The following is a 21,106-nucleotide window of genomic DNA, read 5'->3' as shown; positions in this document are numbered from 1 at the left end:
ATTCATATAATATATAAAAAATATAAAACATCAACTGTCATATAAATTGCATAATTTATATGACAGTTGCTGTTTTATATTTTTTATATATTATATGAATAAATCTATAGATATTTTTTACTGAATTGATTATTACCTATTATTGGTAAATTGGTATACGTTATATCATAGACCCAGTGCAACTGGTTTTTATTTACTATAGATATACTGTTTTGTATGAGGTGAGTGGGTCCCTATACCCAACTAGTTTGCTGCGGGTGAGATAGAAATGCTCATAGAGCACCTACCTAAGCACCCTCCACTCTTTGGAACACTCACACAGATTTTCAGAAATTATAAAATTACCTTATTAGCAAAATATTCCTTCAGAATCCCATATAAAAATGTGACAGATCCAAGGAACATAATTTCACAATTAAACCAAAAAAACCGCATTCTTCAAAATATAAGACGCACTTTTTTGCCCCAAAATTCGAGGAGAAAAATGGGGTGCGTCTTACATTCCAAAGATACAAAACAATTAATGCAGCGTGCCCAGGGAAGCTTTCGCTATACTTTTGCTATACTTTACCTGCTCCTGCCAGCAGGATCCTCTCCCCCTGGCTCTGGGTCTTGCATCTTCCACGATCCTCTCCTGCATGCCTTCTCCCATCCTCTTATCCTGGCAGTGCACTCCTCTCCAGTGGCAGTGGTAGGCAAGGTCCCCGGCTGCCTGCAACTGTGCAGAACAGATGGGTCCACCATACCGTTACCTTCATACACTTTGTCCCTATACACTAGTGTTGCACGTGTGTCGGGGGCCACACATGCCACTGAAGAGGAGCATGCTGCCTGAAAGAGAGGATGATGCAAAAGAGGATCGCGGAAGATGCAAGACCCAGAGCCAGGGGAAGAGGATTGTGGTGCCTCTTACATGCCAGAGCATCTTAAATTCCAAAAAACACAGTATATAACTTTGATTATTCTACTATTATTCAAATCAGGGATGACAAAAGGAAGAAAGTAAAGCATTAGGCAGAAAATAGGCATTCAAGGAATCTTTAACCGGTTTGTTGAGTGGATCCACCATCCAGAAAATAGAATAAACTTATTAAAGTTGATGTCCATCTGGCTCTGGCCAGATTTTGTGTTGATTAGTGATCCACTAAGTACATATATATATATATATATATATGTATATATATATATATATATATATATATGTATATATATATATATATATACACACAGTGGGTTGCAAAAGTATTCGGCCCCATGAAGTTTTCCACATTTTGTCATATTACTGCCACAAAAATGAATCAATTTTATTGGAATTCCACATAAAAGACCAACACAAAGTGGTGTACACATGAGAAGTGGAACGAAAATCATACATGATTCCAAACATTTTTTACAAAAAAATAACTGCAAAGTGGTGTGTGCATAATTATTCGGCCCCCTTTGATCTGAGTGCAGTCAGTTACCTATAGACATTGCCTGATGAGTGCTAATGACTAATTAGAGTGCACCTGTGTGTGATCTAATGTCAGTACAAATACAGGTGCTCTGTGAGGGCCTCAGAGGTTGTCTTAGAGAATATTGGGAGCAACAACACCATGACGTCCAAAGAACACAGTAGACAGGTCAGGGATCAAGTTATTGAGAAATTGAAAGCAGGCTTAGGCTACAAAAAGATTTCCAAAGCCTTGAACATCCCACGGAGCACTGTTCAAGCGATCATTCAGAAATGGAAGGAGTATGGCACAACTGTAAACCTACCAAGACAAGGCCATCCACCTAAACTCACAGGCCGAACAAGGAGAGCGCTGATCAGAAATGCAGTCAAGAGGCCCATGGTGACTCTGGACGAACTGTAGAGATCTACAGCTCAGGTGGGAGACTTTGTCCATAGGACAACTATTAGTCATGCACTGTACAAAGGTGGCCTTTATGGAAGAGTGGCAAGAAGAAAGGCATTGTTAACAGAAAGCATAAGAAGCCCCGTTTGCAGTTTGCCACAAGCCATGAGGGGGACACAGCAACCATGTGGAAGAAGGTGCTCTGGTCAGACAAGACCAAAATGGAACTTTTTGGCCAAAATGCAAAACACTATGTGTGGCAGAAAACTAACACTGCACATCACTCTGAACACACCATACCCACTGTCAAATATGGTAGTGGCAGCATCATGCTCGGGTGGTGCATCTCTTCAGCAGGGACAGGGAAGCTGGTCAGAGTTGATGAGAAGATGGATGGAGCCAAATACAGGGCAAACTTGGAAGAAAACCTCTTGGAGACTGCAAAAGGCTTGAGACTGGGGCGGAGGTTCACCTTCCAGCAGGACAATTACCCTAAACATAAAGCCAGGGCAACAATGGAATGGTTTAAAACAAAACATATCTATGTGTTAGAATGGCCCAGTCAAAGTCCAGATCTAAATCCAATCGAAAATCTGTGGCAAGATCTGAAAACTGCTGTTCACAAACGCTGTCCATCTAATCTGACTGAGTTGGAGCTGTTTTGCAAAGAAGAATGGGCAAGGATTTCAGTCTCTAGATGTGCAAAGCTGGTAGAGACATACAGTGGAGGAAATAATTATTTGACCCCTCACTGATTTTGTAAGTTTGTCCAATGACAAAGAAATGAAAAGTCTCAGAACAGTATCATTTCAATGGTAGGTTTATTTTAACAGTGGCAGATAGCACATCAAAAGGAAAATCGAAAAAATAACCTTAAATAAAAGATAGCAACTGATTTGCATTTCATTGAGTGAAATAAGTTTTTGAACCCCTACCAACCATTAAGAGTTCTGGCTCCCACAGAGTGGTTAGACACTTCTACTCAATTAGTCACCCTCATTAAGGACACCTGTCTTAACTAGTCACCTGTATAAAAGACACCTGTCCACAGAATCAATCAATCAAGCAGACTCCAAACTCTCCAACATGGGAAAGACCAAAGAGCTGTCCAAGGATGTCAGAGACAAAATTGTAGACCTGCACAAGGCTGGAATGGGCTACAAAACCATTAGCAAGAAGCTAGGAGAGAAGGTGACAACTGTTGGTGCGATTGTTCGAAAATGGAAGGAGCACAAAATGACCATCAATCGACCTCACTCTGGGGCTCCACGCAAGATCTCACCTCGTGGGGTGTCAATGGTTCTGAGAAAGGTGAAAAAGCATCCTAGAACTACACGGGAGGAGTTAGTGAATGACCTCAAATTAGCAGGGACCAGTCACCAAGAAAACCATTGGAAACACATTACACCGCAATGGATTAAAATCCTGCAGGGCTCGCAAGGTCCCCCTGCTCAAGAAGGCACATGTGCAGGCCCGTCTGAAGTTTGCCAATGAACACCTGAATGATTCTGTGAGTGACTGGGAGAAGGTGCTGTGGTCTAATGAGACCAAAATAGAGCTCTTTGGCATTAACTCATCTCGCTGTGTTTGGAGGAAGAAAAATGCTGCCTATGACCCCCAAAACACCGTCCCCACCGTCAAGCATGGGGGTGGAAACATTTTGCTTTGGGGGTGTTTTTCTGCTAAGGGCACAGGACAACTTAATCGCATTAACGGGAAAATGGACGGAGCCATGTATCGTGAAATCCTGAACGACAACCTCCTTCCCTCTGCCAGGAAACTGAAAATGGGTCGTGGATGGGTGTTCCAGCATGACAATGACCCAAAACATACAGCAAAGGCAACAAAGGAGTGGCTCAAGAAGAAGCACATTAAGGTCATGGAGTGGCCTAGTCAGTCTCCGTACCTTAATCCAATAGAAAACCTATGGAGGGAGCTCAAGCTCAGAGTTGCACAGAGACAGCCTAGAAACCTTAGAGATTTAGAGATGATCTGCAAAGAGGAGTGGACCAACATTCCTCCTAAAATGTGTGCAAACTTGGTCATCAATTACAAGAAACGTTTGACCTCTGTGCTTGCAAACAAGGGTTTTTCCACTAAGTATTAAGTCTTTTATTGTTAGAGGGTTCAAAAACTTATTTCACTCAATGAAATGCAAATCAGTTGCTATCTTTTATTTAAGGTTATTTTTTCGATTTTCCTTTTGATGTGCTATCTGCCACTGTTAAAATAAACCTACCATTGAAATGATACTGTTCTGAGACTTTTCATTTCTTTGTCATTGGACAAACTTACAAAATCAGTGAGGGGTCAAATAATTATTTCCTCCACTGTACCCTAATAGACTGGCAGCTGTAATTGCAGCAAAAGGTGGTTCTACAAAGTATTGACTCAGGGGGCCGAATAATTACGCACACCCCACTTTGGAGTTATTTATTTGTAAAAAATGGAATCATGTATGATTTTCGTTCCACTTCTCACGTGTACACCACTTTGTATTGGTCTTTCACGTGGAATTCCAATGAAATTGATGCATGTTTGTGGCAGTAATGTGACAAAATGTGGAAACCGGCAAGGGGGCTGAATACTTTTGCAACCCTTGTATATGCATTTGTTTTCATTTAATATTCTAAGATGTCATACACTTTAAGTAACTCTGCTTATAGCTCCCAAGCATTTGTGCACCAGTTTTACATAAGTTGAAAATCCTATTATCTATCTTTTTGTGTGCATCTATGCAGGTAAATACCAAAATCACTACTGGCAAAGTGACTTAAATCATATGCTATCTTCAATTTTATATTAAACCATCATTATTAATTTTAATTGTTCCTCTGCTTTCCTTTATTGGTCATCCTGACATATTTAAAAGTAATATAAACATACACAGAAACATTATGGTGTATCTGGTTTCTCAAATTTCTGAATACTAGGGTGTGTGTGTGTGTGTGTGTGTGTGTGTGTGCGTGCGTGCGTGCGTGCGTGCATGCGTGCGTGCGTGCGTGCGTGTGTGTGTGTGTGTGTGTGTGCGTGTGTGTGCGTGTGTGCGCGTGTGTGCGTGTGTGTGTGTGTGTGTGTGTACCTACACCACTATAAGATATGGTTTAGATTCATTTAGTATGTTAATTTGAAAGGAGGTGCTTAATAAATAATGTATATAGAGACTTGAGTGCATTTCAACTTTGCATGAATATATAGCACTCTACAAATGAAGACTCATAAGTTGATGATCTTAAACTTTGAGCTCAGTATGTGTCTGACTATTAGAGAAGGCGGGCTTTAAAATGGACATGCATAAAATAAGTTCTCTTACATCTAAGCACATAAACCTGTTTTTCTTTTCTTATTTTCTCTCTCTCTTTCTTTTCCCCACACAGTTTTCTCACAGATTATGAGAAAACTGTACCATGTTTGCTTTTTAAACATGCACCGCATATCAATATTTTTCTATCACGATAATGTTACCATATCCGGAAAAGTCCATGGTTTATGTGATAGATTCTGCATAGTAAATGTTGGTGCAAAAATGACTTATTGGACAGGTTAGAATAAGTCTTCTGACCATAGAGTGCAGCTGTATAGAAATGTTTCACCCTGCTATAGACCAGCAATATTATTTTGAGTTTTTTTTCAACAGTGGACTCATCTCCTTCTGTAAAATATTTTTGGATCATTTATCTGAGGCTAATCATTTTTCACATTCACATTCATATGAAATATGTCATGTGTAAAAGCATTTACAAATAAAGGTAATTAACATACAATTGCATTTATGTATGAATATAATAAAAGATAATCCATTTCTTGAATAAAAGACAATCCTGCTCACCAATTATTTTATTACCTTGTCCTAGAGTCCCCATTGTTTTTTTCTACACCAATTTCTAAGCCACTTGTTTCCAAAAATAGTATAGTAATGGGTAGGGGATAACTTTTAACTTAACTTTTGAGAGAACACACATTTTGTATGTTTTCACAATAGGTAAAACATATACAGGACCAAAGCCTAGATGGGCTGTCTTCTGATGTTTCAGGGTATCCATTTACTGCCTAATTACATGCAGGTGTTAATGGTTCCAAGTTAAGGGGTGGGAGAGGGGTTTGCAGCAATATGAAGAGGTTTTAAAAGACTTTGGCAAAAACTTGAGTTTTCTTATGCTTAGAAGTTCAAAAAATGTCCTATGTAACCACTAGCAACTCCCATCCCTTTCTCTGTGCACTGCCTAAAGATACATATGAACATTAGATTATCAGTTACTTATCCAAGCATTTTAGAAGCAACCCTCTCCTCAGTCTCCTGATCCAAACTTTTCCCAGCAGAAAACAATCAATCACAGTGCGATTTCCTTTGCCAACTTACTATATTCTGCCAAGATAAGGTCACTTTGTTAAGCTACATACTCGCTTTGCGACCCAGAAAGATGGATTCAGTGACATCTCCCTGACGACGAGCGTTCACTGATCCATCTTCCGGCTGGCATGTATGTGTAATGTCATGCGACGGCACACAGAGGGCATGAACAAGACTTCAAGTGGTCACGGTACTTTGTGGAGTCATTGGGGATTTTATAGTTCCAATCCGTCGTGACGGTTGTTATTGCTGTGTGAGGCTAAACAACATTTGCGTGATCATGCGACTGTACCTACATCATGAGATTGTGGAAATAAACCACTTGGCGCTCAAAAAAAAAATGCCGGACATTAGGAAAATCGTTGGATAAAATCACAAGGTGGGAACAGCCTTTAGGTCTTCTTCTTTTCTGTATTCTTCATCCTTCTTAGATATGAACCTGACATTCAAGGTTTGCCAGTTGCCACATAAACATTGCTTAGTAGGCAGAATTTGTCATGTATACTTGTTTTAAAATCTGAAGGACTGTACAAGGCTGGCTGCTGTCAGCTTCAAGACTGCAAACCAAGAAAGGCTGCTAAGCACAATATTGATTAACCTCCCTAGCGTTCTGATTACATGTGGCGCACGGCCGCGGGAGGGTTTCTTGGCTAATTTTTTTTAACATGTAGCTAGCCTAGCGCTAGCTACATGTTTCCCCCTCACTTCTCTATTCCACCCACCCCTCCGATCGCCGCCGGCACAAATACAAAACAGGAAATCCCGTTCTGAACGGGATTTCCTGTATGGGCTTCCCCCGTCGCCATGGCGATGATCGGACTGACGTTATCGACGTCATTGATGTCAGGGCGAGTCCCGATCCACCCCATAGAGCAGCCTGGCGGTGATTGGCCAGGTTGTGCAAGGGGTCTGCGGGGGGCCCTCTTTCGCGGCGGGTAGCGGCGGATCTGCGGCGAGCAGCGGTGATCGGAATAAACACGCAGCTAGCAAAGTGCTAGCTGCGTGTTTGAAAAAAAATTATGCAAATCAGCCCACCAGGGCCTGAGCAATCCAGTGCGGCGGTACTGGACGAGCTAAGCTCATCCGTAATGCCCAGCTGGTTAAATAACGGCCATGGCAAGAGATTAGCGACATCAAATACTTTCATTTTGTTCATGCTTTTGCAAAAACCGCATAATTGTATATTGCAATGATTTTGCATAAGTGCAATCTCCACTACATGGATCTGAGTAACTTCTTGCATCAGCATTATTCTCAAGCATAGGAGTGATCCACACTGAAAACCAGTTGTCTATGGTTTTCCTAAGTAGTAATGAGCCATAATTTTGGATTGTAAATTGCAATTACGACATATAATCATCATTCGGAATTTTGAGAATATTCATATTAAATTTTGTTTCATAATGCCGCATAGTAATTTCACTTTAAATAGTAATTTTGTGTTTAATTCTGTGTTACTCATATTTTCACCTAATTTTAATAATTATTCCAAAATAATGCTTTTATATATATATATATATATATATATATATATATATATATATATATATAGTGAGAGAACGCGGAAAAGCCGCCGCGTGTGCTGACAGCAAGGCGGCTGATTCCGCGTCCAATGCGGCGGTGTAGAGACCATGGACCTCACACCCAGACTAGGGAACTTGTATTATCATTCTGTTATTCATCAGACTAGTTCCAGGGTGTAGAGACCACGGACCTCACACCCAGACTAGGGAACTTGTATTATCATTCTGTTATTCATCAGACTACTTCCAGGGTGTAGAGACCACGGACCTCACACCCAGACTAGGGAACTTGTGTTATCATTCTGTTATACATCAGACCAGTTCCAGGGTGTTGAGACCACGGACCTCACACCCAGACTAGGCATTGTTTGATATCTGTTATGACTTATTGCTGTCCTGACTACTCCTCTGATATCTGATTCGGTACCTTGCACATCTGATACTCTGTTGCCAAACCCAGCTTGCCTTGGATACCGAATCAGCTTCCTGTCTTTGTACTTTGTCTGTCCGTGTGTTGCCGACCTGGCTTGCCCGACCTCGAGAGCTATCTCTCTCCTTAAGAGATAGTCTCCAGATCTGTCAGTGACGTCCACCTTCAGGTGTCACTCACTCTCTAGTCCTTCCTACCTCCAGCCTGACTCCACACCTTGGAGAATCTCAGGCTGCTGGAAGGTTCCTGTATTCTCTAAAGCAGTATTGCATATACTGCCCTAGATCACCTGCTCATCAGGTGTGTTCCTCAGAGTATTACTGTTACACCAAACACTCTTATATACATATGTGTCCAGAGGTTAGTAATATATCTGTATTCTCGGTGATTCTGCAGATCATCAATAATCAGGTATGTATCTGTATTCTTGGTGATACTGCAGATCACCAATAATCAGATTCTCTCTGCGTGCTGACACCGATCGTTATATATATATATATCACGCACGCAAAAAAAAATCATAATTATAAAAGTTATGCATATAGACGTAATTATGTGAAATGTAACAATTATGATTTTCTATTACAATCGTAGTTGTAATTATGGAAATTGTGTGAAATTTTACAAAATCGTAATAAGTACATTACAATTATCACTATTCCTAACTGAAACTATAGAAAAAGATAGGGAATTTACTACACTGCAGTAGAAGTTATACAGATCTCTTTTAACTCTTCCTGAAAACAACTGTTGACTATGTGCTGATACTTCAGCGATGAAAGTTTATACCAGTTTCTGGCAAGACTTCACAAAGATTAGACTGAATTACAGTAGAGTTCAATGCTAAATCTTTGTAAAAGCAACAGAGTATGAAAGACTGCTAACTGAACTTCAACACCTCAGTCTACACAAAGAAAGCCTCTATTTGTTTTAAGCCTTTACATTTAAAGCATCAGTTGGAAATGTTTTGCAATAAAAGTAACTTGGTTGACCCAAAAAGCTCTACATTGAAGAGTTTACATTCCAATATGATACACACGAATCCATTCCAAGAACATCAAAGTTATGTAAGTTAGCTTTGGAATTTAAAATCAACATAGGTACAGCTAGGTGTGTGTTTTTTTTCAGTTTAACATTGTAAGGGGGAATAAAACAACAACAACAACAAAATGTAATGGCATATCTAAAACAAAACAAAAAAAAATCTAAAAAAAATGTACCAATCCAGTAATATTGAGTACCTTACAGGAAACCTGTAATATACTTAAGTGAGAGTCCTAGAAAGCAATAATTTCTGTTTGGTATGGAGGAGGTGAGGTAAAGTGAATCTATAGCAAGCTGCTAATTACAGGTTACAAACAAACATCCCCTTGTAGCCCCTGAGGTCACTGCTTGAGTGACATGTCCTCCTGTCTGTTTTTAAACTAAAAAATGACTGATGTGTACAGGGATATAACTTACAACAACCAAATTGATTTCAGTATAGTTAGATAAGGCCTGTAAAATAATAATGTTCATTGGTTGTAGTGGGTGGCTGCACTTTGCTTATACCATTGTTTTTTTTCTTTTAAGCAAGTCCAAAAATGACTTACTTAGATCTGTGGATTTAACAGAAACTCATTTTAAATTGCCTTTTTATGTAATAGCATATGGAACCAAAACTTTGAACAAATAAGCATTTTAATATACAATCAGTAGTAAAATCTGGAAGTGTCCTTAAAAAACTCAGACATTCTACACTAAATGGGCACCAGTGATTATTTAGATTTATGAAGTACAAGTTGAACTTCGGTTAATCACACACCTGAGATATAAAGTGGAGAGAGTGCAAAAACAACTTTAGCACACCGATCACATACCATCATTCATTGACCTAACTCCTAATTAAACATAAAGACTTGTGAGCCAAAGTCAGCATTTTGGCAACACGCAGAATGTAAACTAAAGAACTTGGCTTGGTCCAGAATACATGGCCAAGATCATTCTTACCTCCATCGGTTGGACAGTTGATGTGTTTGTGGTTTTTCCCTTTCAGCGCTGAACAGGGCGGAGTTGTGAAGAAAATACTTTCAGCCTTCAGATGGCCTTTAGATCTGGCTGGTTGCACTGTAACTTTGTATTTGCAGGAAAACATTAAAGCTGGTAGTATTATGTGATGATCCTGTTTGAGAAATATGAGTAGGTGAGTAATAAATTACACATGCAAAAGCTACACATGGAATTCTGATGTTCACTGTATTATTCATGTTAACATTGAAACCTATGGATTTAATCTCTCCATAGGTGTGATAGGTATGCCTATTATGTCTGCCAGAGGCAATAAGCAGATGCTGCCATTAGCATTGTAGGAAATCAATTGTAAAATAGTTTCTAATGGAAAAAGTGTCTGCTAAATAGGAAAAATAGCTGGGCCACTAGTAAATTAGCATGGACCAGCAATTCCACTGACACATAATGCTAACCTGATACCTCCACAAAAACTCAGCCTAGCTGATCAAGTTTTGGGAAGACATTAGTCCTTCACTGGGAGCAGCTGTGCCCTTTGCAATCAGAGTTGCTCTTGGTGATCATCCAAATGACTCATCATTTGTTGGGTTACATCTATGAGCACCCACACTGGATAATGTAAACCAGATTGGGTTCAATCAGACTTTTCAACATGGGTGGCTATGGATTGTTATGGAATGCACAGCCCCCTGAAGAGCTATGAATTTTAACTCTGTCTTCACCCATTGCACTGGATGTTCAGTGCATTAAAATGCATGCATCCGACAGAATCAGACATTAATTTCTATGCACTATCTAATGTACTGGTAATTACATACCATACACTATTTGCCTAGTTAAAATGTAACTATTGCTAACGTAGCTTTAAGGGCTAAGTTAATTTTAATGCATGGTAATGTTTATTCACAATTGAATTATAAAGAATCGTGTCAATTGAATGTTTGCTTGAATAAAAATAAAACTACTTGTGAGGCATAGGCCCGTATGCAATTAATTTTTTTTCCTGATTTATCTCCTAGGAGATAATTTTCATTTCCTCTTTAAAACTACAATCTTGCCTTTTTATGCTGATATTATTGGAAAGTTATCTAAAAGATGTGGCCAAAATGTTTGGACTGGGGCACCATTTTCTCTAGATATGCCACTGAATCAGACCATTTGTGCAGTGCCATAACACAGTATAGCACCACAGAACTAATGTCTTATCCATTAAATTAACAGACGTGGAGAACTGCACTGTGTTATTGTACTGTGTCAGCTAAAGCCGAAAGTTTGAATCAAGATGATACCATGTATTGGCTAATTTTGAAAATGTAAAAATTAGCCAATAAATGGTATCATCCTGATTCAAATTCCCCATTACATTAATGTAAGGTGCAATATATTACGTAAGGCAATCAACAAGATTTTTGTTTGCTGAAGATCAGGTAACTGAAAATTAACTTTTCATTGGTTGCATGTAACGATTGTGGAATTCTCTCCGTGATCAGCGCACCAGACGTGCGCTGACACTGCGGAAATCCTCCACAAGCGTATAATTTGAGGGAACCCAGCAAAAGGTGCAATGCACCTGTAGAGGGAAATTCCTGTCGACAGGTGGAGCTGTGGAGTGCAGAGGAACAGCTCCTCTGCCCTGCCACAGATGCCAGACAGGAATTGTACGAAGGGAAGGAACGCAGGGCAAGATAGCCCTGAAAGAGAGAGATCAAAGCGACAGAGGGTATGTGTGTTCACCAATCTAGTCGCCACCCTGCGACGATGAACACACAACCAGAAAGATAAAGTGAGAAGGCAATCGCCGGAGATGGCGGTTGCTAACAGCGACACAAGACCGAATAAGCACAGATGAGGAATGTATGTATGTCCACCAATCTAGCCGCCCACTTGCGACGGCGGACACACAACAAAGGAAACCGAGTAAGAACGCAATCGCCGGAGAAGCGATTGCAAATGAGATTGAGCAAAGGGACAGATTGTATGTGTGTGCACCAAACTAGTCGCAAACCCACGACGGTGCATACACAACAGCAGATATGAAGTAGGAACGCAATCGCGAGAGAGGCAATTGCCAGAGGTGACACAAGGCTACAGCAAGGCAGAGCACGAGAGTAGCAAAGGCACAGCAAATATACAATGAGCAGATAAGGAAAATAACAAACGCTAACTAAACGCGAACACCGCACTCATTCGCAACAATGCACGCGTTTATGCGCAGTCTCCGCGTGTTAAGCACAACAGAGACAAGCACGCCTAACTAACCACTGACAGACAAACATGAAACAGAGGACGCGAGCTCTTGCTTAACGGTTACCTCACCGAGCCTCCAGCAAGCGTTCGTAGCAGACAAGACAGATACACGAAAACAGGAATAAGTGAGAGAGACGGCTCCACAGCACTAGCGCAAGGCGAGTGCGATCCAGGCAAGACAGATCAGATGAGATAGCTGGTAGCAACCGCTGCTCCTGCTATACTCCAAGAACAAAGATCAGAACGACTTCCTGTCGACCACCGCTGGGACAGGACAATCGCAACAGACAAACAAAACAGATATGCAATCCTAACGGCACTAGGGAACCTGCCTAGTGCAGTCCCAGGAATTACTCTAGGCTAATCTTTAAACAATGAGCAAGGCTGACACTCCAGGAGTGTTTCACAGGACTAACCCTTATGACCAGCCCAGGTCTGTGATATCACATGGTATTTATAGTACAAACCTCCAGAGAATGTGGCTAGGCAATTTGCATGACAAACGTATGCAAATTCCTCAGCAGCAAGCTGCAAAACTGACAAAAGGTCTCTCTTCCAGAAACCTGCAGAATGCAGACCTGAACAGTGGTCAAAAAGCTGCCTGCCTGCACAGGCAGCCGAGTGGATCCTCACATTGCAGTAAATTTCTGCACCTGATTCATCATTTTGCTCTGCTGAATAAAATAGATAAAGAAACACTGAAGCCAGTTTAAAAATGGCTTTTTACCTTTTATTTATGTGAGGCATGTTTGCCCCTGTTAAAACGCTGCTATCCCGCGGCAGAACGAGGGGTCTTTACCCCCCAAATCCCCCTACAATCCTCCATGTACCTACAAACCCCCACCAAACTGCACCACAAGTGTTCTGGCAGTTCCAGCTGTTGCTTCTGTGCCTTATGTATTATGTTATTAACATTTTCACACATTTGCAGTGCTATTTAGTTAGAAAACTGTAGTTGTAAATCCTCTTGCCTATGTTTAGTCGCTATATAAGTAGTGCCACTAAGATTATCTGAATTGTGTTGATAGATTTCTAAATATGTTGATGCACTTGAGGACATTTGGATCCTCGGTTTATGCTCAGCAGGATATTAGTCAAGCATGAACCACATTTACCTCTTATGTATACATAACATATGTAATCAGTGGCTGGGAAGTGTACTGGTTAAGGGCTCTGCCTCTGACTCAAGAGACCTTCAAATCTCAGCTCTGCCTGTTCAGTAAGGAGTTTTTTGGGCAAGACTCCCTAACACTGTTACTGCCTACAGAGTGCACTCTGGTGGCTGCCTCGCAAGCACTTTGAGTTCAACAGGAGAAAAGCGCTATGCAAGTATTGGAAATATTAATGCAGGTTCTTTTTCAATAAAAATACTTTATATAAAAAAAGTGCTGGAAGCTTTTTCAGTGGGCTCAACTGGACTGGTGGTGAATTCTCCAGGCTGCAAAACATTTTTTTGTACCCTATGACTGCAGGATATTGACTTTTTTATTTTAGAAGAGAGTTTCAAAGTATATTAAAATCTTCACATTTCAGGAAAACACCAGTGAAATACAAACTTCATTATTATGCAAGCTACAATTTTTAACCAAGATGAACTTTCCTTGGGTTAAAAGCAGGTAGGATAGCTATATAGACAAACTGTTGTTAATTATATGCCATGCCAACATTAAGTTCCACTTTAAAGCTCAACTAAACACTGCCATGGTCTAGCACTTAATGCTAAATGATTTCATTTCTACATGGATGCAAATTGGCACAGCAATGTCAGGAGCATTTTTCACTTATCTCAGAACTTCTATTTAAAGTATAATTTCTGGACTTTCTACTGACAATTTCAATGTACAATTTATAATGATAGTGAAAATCTAGAAGCAGACCTTTTCCTACCAGTCCTGATATACAGTGGGATGTGAAAGTTTGGGCAACCATGTTAATCGTCATGATTTTCCTGTATAAATCGTTGGTTGTTTCGATAATAAATGTCAGTTAAATATATCCTATATAAGACACACACAGCGATATTTGAGAAGTGAAATAAAGTTTATTGGATTTACAGAAAGTGTGCAATAATTGTTTAAATAAAATTAGGCAGGTGCATGAATTTGGGCACTGTTGTCATTTTATTGATTCCAAAACCTTTAGAACTAATTATTGGAACTCAAATTGGCTTGGTAAGCTCAGTGGCCCCTGACCAACATACACAGGTGAATTCAATTATGAGAAAGAATATTTAAGGGGGTCATTTGTAAGTTTCTCTCCTCTTTTAATTGTCTCTGAAGAGTAGCAACATGGGGGGGTCTCAAAACAACTCTCAAATGACCTGAAGACAAAGATTGTTCACCATCATGGTTTAGGGGAAGGATACAGAAAGCTGTCTCAGAGATTTCAACTGTCTGTTTCCACAGTTAGGAACATATTGAGGAAATGGAAGACCACAGGCTCAGTTCAAGTTAAGGCTCGAAGTGGCAGACCAAGAAAAATCTCGGATAAACAGTAGCAAAAAATAGTGAGAACAGTCAGAGTCAACACACAGACCAGCACTAAAGACCTACAACATCATCTTGGTGCAGATGGAGTCACTGTGCATCGTTCAACCATTCGGCACACTTTACACAAGAAGATGCTATGTGCGAGAGTGATGCAGAGGAAGCCTTTTCTCTGCCCATAGCACAAACAGAGCCGCTTGAGGTATGCTAAAGCATATTTGGACTAGCCAGCTTCATTTTGGAATAAGGTGCTGTGGACTGATGAAACTAAAATTGAGTTATTTTGGCATAACAAGGGGCATTATGCATGAAGGAAAAACAACACAGCATTCCAAGAAAAACACCTGCTACCTACAGGAAAATAATATGGTGGTTCCTTCATGCTGTGGGGCTGTGTGGCCAGTGCAGGGACTAGGAATCTTGACAAAGTTGAGGGACGCATGGATTCCACTCAGTATCAGCAGATTCTGGAGACCAATGCCCAGGAATCAGTGACAAAGCTGAAGCTGCGCCGGAGCTGGATCTTTCAACAAGACAACGACCCTACACACAGCTCAAAATCCACTAAGGCATTCATGCAGAGGAACAAGTACAATGTTCTGGAATGGCCATCTCAGTTCCCAGACCTGAATATAATTGAAAATCTGTGGTGTAAGTTAAAGAGAGCAGTCCATGCTCGGAAGCCATCAAACCTGAATGAACTAGACATGTTTTGTAAAGAGGAATGGTCCAAAATACCTTCAACCAGAACCCAGACTCTCATTGGAACCTACAGGAAGCATTTAAAGGCTGTAATTTCTGTAAAAGGAGGATCTACTAAATATTGATTTCATTTCTTTTTTGTGGTGCCCAAATTTATGCACCTGCCTAATTTTGTTTAAACAATTATTGTGCACTTTCTGTAAATGCAATAAACGTACTCAATTATCACTGTGTGTGTCTCCTATATGATATATTTAAATGACATTAATTATCGTAACAACCAACGATTTAAACAGAAAAATCATGGTGATTAACAAGGTTGCCCGAACTTTTGCATCCCACTATAAGTACAAATACATTGTTTTAAGAAAGTAAAGTTTACTTCACAGTACCCATCTTCAAAATCAATGACTTAACTGAGTATATTGCAACACCAATTTCTGTGCTTAAATACTTACTTGCGTAATTGCTTTCTCTGGTCCTTTGGTTTCATTATGTGTACATGATTCAGGATGCCACTGTACATTATAAATCCCCATAAGAGGATCTGAAAAAAGATACAGATAAAAAAAAGAGACAATTGTGTTATGTTCTGCTTTTTAGGTGATGTGGATTTAAGAGAAAACAACTTTTGTTGGGCCCAAAAAAACCTCCTAATCAACTACAAAGTTGGAGGGGTGTTGCAGCACCCTAGGCACAAAGATACAGGAGACAAAAACGGGAGCCCAAATAGTGTAGTATGTTAGATAGGAAAAGTGTGAAGAAAGAAAATAGAAATACTACTCACAAAGGCAGGTTGCAAGAGGGCAAAAAAACGCAGGAAGCAGGTGGAGACAATGAACCCGACTCCACTCGGGGTGGTCTGGCCAGACCTGGATGTGGTCGCTCCCCTTATGAAAAGTGACACTGAACCTCTGTAGTAAGGACCACAGGTGTTCTGTCTCAACCCCTACACTAGGGGATGTTGGGAAGTAAGTTAAAGGGAAAGAGGCACCCTGGTATGTATAAAATGTATTAAAACCAGTTTAAAATTGAAAAAGATGAGGTGGCTTACCTCAATAACGAAACTCTTGTATGTACAAAGAATTTTATTTAGCACAGGCAACGTGTTTCGCGGGTCTCAGCACGCTTCCTCAGGACAATCACAGTGCCTAAAACAACAATCAATACTCCTCAATGCATGCACAGAGTACAAATATCAACAAAAATTACACATATACTGTTCCTGTTCAAACAGGAAAAATTCCTTTCATAAACACAATATAATTTATACCAAAAACATGTACGGATGTCGTAGACCTGTTTACACATATTTTTCACTCGCTTATATAACAATACAATAAAGCGTAAAGTAGTGATGGTCAAGTAGATGCAAAAAAAAAAATGGATTTGCATCGGCTCGGGGTTGTTTGCATCTACTTGTCCATCACTACTTTACACTATATTGTATTGATATATAAGCGAGTGAGAGATATGTGTACGCAGGTCCATGACATCCGTACATGTTTTTGGCATAAATTATATTGTATTTATGAAAGGAATTTTTCCCGTTTGAACATGAACAGTATATGAGTACTTTTTGTTGATATTTGTACTCTGTGCATAGATTGAGGAGTATTGATTGTTGTTTTAGGCACTGTGATTGGCCTGAGAAAGCGGCCTGAGGAACCGCGAAACGCGTTGCCTGTGCTAAATAAAAATCTTTATCTTTTCATACAAGAATTTGGTTATTGAGGTAAGCCAGCTCACCTTTTTCGATTTTAATCTGATTTTAATTCATTTTATACATACCAGTGCACCTCTTTCCCTTTAACTGTGTTTCTAATCAACTAATTAAACATTTAACAAAAACTTTTTAAATAAATACTGCACTTTTTCTTACTAAGGTAAAAAGTAAAACACCTGCAGGACTGGTCCTTCCATGGGGAAAACTGAGCAATTGCTTAGGACCCCAGAGCCTGTGGGGGCGTCCAAGTTTTATCTCTTAAAGAGAGTCTGAATGGGAATATTTTTCCTCTTTATTGTGCAGCCATTTTTAGCATTAAATTCCAAGCTGATTTGCCCCATTCCCAGGCAGAACAATCTATTTATGCCCCTGAAATAGCCTAGCAAAGTTCCACGACTTTGCAGGTCGCAGATTTTGCTTGATTGTAGAGGCAGAGCTGTGCGCAGTAGCTCTGCCTTTTTTTCCAGCCATTTTCTGCCTCTCCCCGCCCCTCTCAGTGAAAGAAGTCTGAGAGGGGCGGGGAGAGGCGGAGATCAACGAAGATTGACTGGAGAAGAGGCGGAGCTACTGCATACAGCTCTGCCTCTACCAGGTAGAAAATGTTGTGAACCTGGACAGTATTCAGGGCACTGGAGGAAATAATACTCGTTCTGCCATGAGGATGTGGCAAAAGAAATTGGATTTAAATGCTGAAGATAGCTGCACATAAAAAAAGGTAAAAAAAATCCACTTCAGACTCTCTTTAAGGGATGTCACCATGACAGGGGCGACAACTGGGGGCTAATTCAGAGTGCACGACCGATCTTAATGTCACCTGTTTGGTGAGCATATTCCACCTTCTTCCTTCCTCATGGCCCCCCATGTCCATATCTCCCATGCCAGTGCTATATAATTTCACAAAAATAATGTTTTGTTAAATACATATTAAAGAAATGGTGCATGGAATAAAAATCTATTATTTTTTTCTCCAAATGCATGCTAGAACTGAATGATTGTTTCTCATCCCGGTGTAAAGGGGAAAAAAGTATCTTTACTAAACCACACAATGTTTTAAAATGGTTTATGACTATGGTTACTTAAAGATTGTAAAACTGCAACAAAACACATACTATATAATATAACTATCAGCTTATCTCATGGTAAAAATGCTGCCTTGTAGTAAAATCAGAACCAGGCCAGACATATACATCTAATTAAAGAAACATTTCCATAAAACCGTCCAAATCTATGCTGAAAATTTATATATTATCTAGGTCAAATCTCAAGCACTCAACACGTGTCTTATTAGTTGAAAAGAAACATATGATAGCAGGAAATTTACTGCCAGTCTGTATGTTTTGATGCAGCCTTAAATAAAATATTCAACAACTTTGTACTTTGATTTAAATTAATCCTGTAGCATTGTAAATCCATCCCTGGCATAAAGGTATGGCAGGTTTGAGTAATACAATACAGCTTTGAGGCATTCACAGGTTTGGTCCATATGTGAACACTCTAGAACACACTTAAGCCTTGTTGTCTATCTTGTCTAGTAAGGTAGTCTTCACATTGCAGACATCCAGATGGTGTAGGCCTGGTATAAAGCAGGAATTTCAAATGTATTTTTCAAAGGAGTCCTCTTACTACAAAACCTGAAATGACTTTCAGTCATTTTAAACTGCAAGTCCACAAAATAAAATAAAGGCAATTCTGTTTTGGAACCATGTCAGAAGGTTTAATTGCCACCAGTTTGGTATAACTCTTAATGACCCCAAGCAGAGACTGTGGTTCTGCACTGCAGCTGCACTGATTAGACTAGACTTTACCCCAAGCAATTGTACTATACTGCCCTTACTATTAAATTAAAATGTATTTATTTGGAATGAAATTCCAAAAGGACGACTACACTAGTCCTTGGTATAAGGATAATTGATGTTAATGTCTAAATGGTGAGGATGAATAATATTTCTACTAAAAATTAGGACATTGGGACTTTTAATAACACCCCCTTTCCCCTTGTTTTTTTTATATACACCCCTATCTTATCAATATATTCAGCATTCGATTTCTGTTGGCAACATCTTTTTATACCTTTTTTTTATGTTCTGCTTTCTCAACTACCAGACAGGTGACTGAAACAGATATTTGCTCTGGGTGTAGCATTACATTTATCTTATAATTGTCGGCTTCTTTGATAATTGATGTGATGCTGACATATTTATGACATTAGTCAATTATGTAGTTACTGTGTACATTTTCACTAGCTGTTGATAGAAATAAATACCTTGAAGCAATGGTTTCTAGAAGCGTCTTGCTTACTTTTGTATGTAGGGTCAAAATCAAATGTATATATTTTAAGGGGTAACAAAGGTGAAGTCCTGTCTGAGAAACTTTTGATGGAAGTTGTTAGTCTTCAAACACTGATGACTTAGTAGTATACCAGTTAGCAGCCTAGAAGCCAGAAGAGACTTACATTGACTACTTACTATTACACTAGCAAGAGGTCTAAGTAAACATGTCTTTTTTTGTTTGTTTTTTATATATATATAAAAAAAGGCAGGTTAGTTGGTTTCACCTAGTCTACAGTAGAGATAACTAGAGAATGTGGATGATCCATCAAACCTGGCCTGGATGGGGGGGGGGGGGGGGGGGTTCTGTACATGGAAAGGAGTAAAAAAAAGTATGCATTTGGCCTTGTTGAATAATTAATGTCTTGGTGCCTTGGTGTCCTGAGGAAGCGTGGACACGTGAAACAGCTGCCGACACAGGCAACCTTTCTTTTGTTATAATATCTGCACCATGCTTTAAGTTTATATGCACGTAGAGTGATGGAATCTATCCTTTCCTTTGCTCTGATTGATAAATGTGTGAATGACCCGCCCATTAGGGAGTATGTAAAAATTATATATTATATATATATATATATATATATATATATATATATATATATATATATATAAGTATTTATACAGCACTGACTGCACCTCAGAGGTGCTCACAATCTAATCCTACCATAGTCATGCGTCCATTGTAGGCTAGGGCCGGTTTAGCTTATCTGTATGATTTGGGATGGAAACCGGAGTACCCACACAGAAACGGAGAGAACATAAAAACTTTGTTTCTTGACAATTACACGTAAGCAAGACAATGCTGTTCCACTTCTCCTTAAAAGTGTAACATTGCTTTGCCTTTAAAACAGAAGTCATCTGCAAACCTCACCTCCACAGCTGCAATATTACTCAAAATGCATCAGTTAAATACAGTAGGTGAACCTGTAGCGCTATATCTGATCATGTATACTTTGCATAGAGATGTCTGAAATAGCTGTCTATATGTTGGATGGCAATGTGGCATGGCTCTGTAGAAACTAGCAGTTCTGAATGTATGCCTGAGATTTCTGGGACACAAAGGAGTTGTCCCTCCTCCCATTTACAGCAACTGAATTTGTCACCAGGGCACTTGTCCTTGATCTGTCCCCATAGATATTGAGTCCTGATCCTTGTGGGTTACAATGCTTGTGCATGTGTATGCCCTTTACTGTACACAAAATGCTTGTCTTGACTTCTGCCTGAGAATTAGTCAAATAAAGCTACAATAATCTTCACCCAGAAGCTATCACCCTGTATCTCAGTCACTCCCTATATATTGTTTTTTCATGGACTGCCCCTAAAATGAGCCAAAGATAGGTTTCATGTGTCTTATACAAGAAGGGGGAAAGCTATGTAATGATTGACTGGCTGTATACGTCAAGCTTTGCAATGACGAGAACACTGAACTGGCTTATGAACTGATAGAAAAGTGATAGTACAAGGGGCCA

The 21,106-nt window shown here is 39.7% G+C and overlaps 1 protein-coding gene across 1 annotated transcript in view; it reads right to left on the bottom strand.

Annotated features, from left to right (window-relative positions):
• ANOS1 (anosmin 1) overlaps positions 1–21,106 on the bottom strand; it is a 258,928-nt gene that overhangs the window by 17,524 nt on the left and 220,298 nt on the right. The window contains exons 10-11 of the mRNA XM_068269910.1: positions 16,043–16,131; positions 10,132–10,303 (exon numbers count right to left, since the gene is read on the bottom strand). Coding sequence (XP_068126011.1) covers positions 10,132–10,303; positions 16,043–16,131 — 261 coding nt within the window. The remainder of the gene's footprint in view (positions 1–10,131; positions 10,304–16,042; positions 16,132–21,106) is intronic.

The sequence above is a fragment of the Hyperolius riggenbachi genome, chromosome 2, assembly GCF_040937935.1.
Source record: "Hyperolius riggenbachi isolate aHypRig1 chromosome 2, aHypRig1.pri, whole genome shotgun sequence".
Classification (NCBI taxonomy): Eukaryota; Metazoa; Chordata; class Amphibia; order Anura; family Hyperoliidae; genus Hyperolius; species Hyperolius riggenbachi.
Note: the sequence above shows the minus strand (reverse complement) of the source record. Positions and strands in the feature narration are given on the sequence as shown.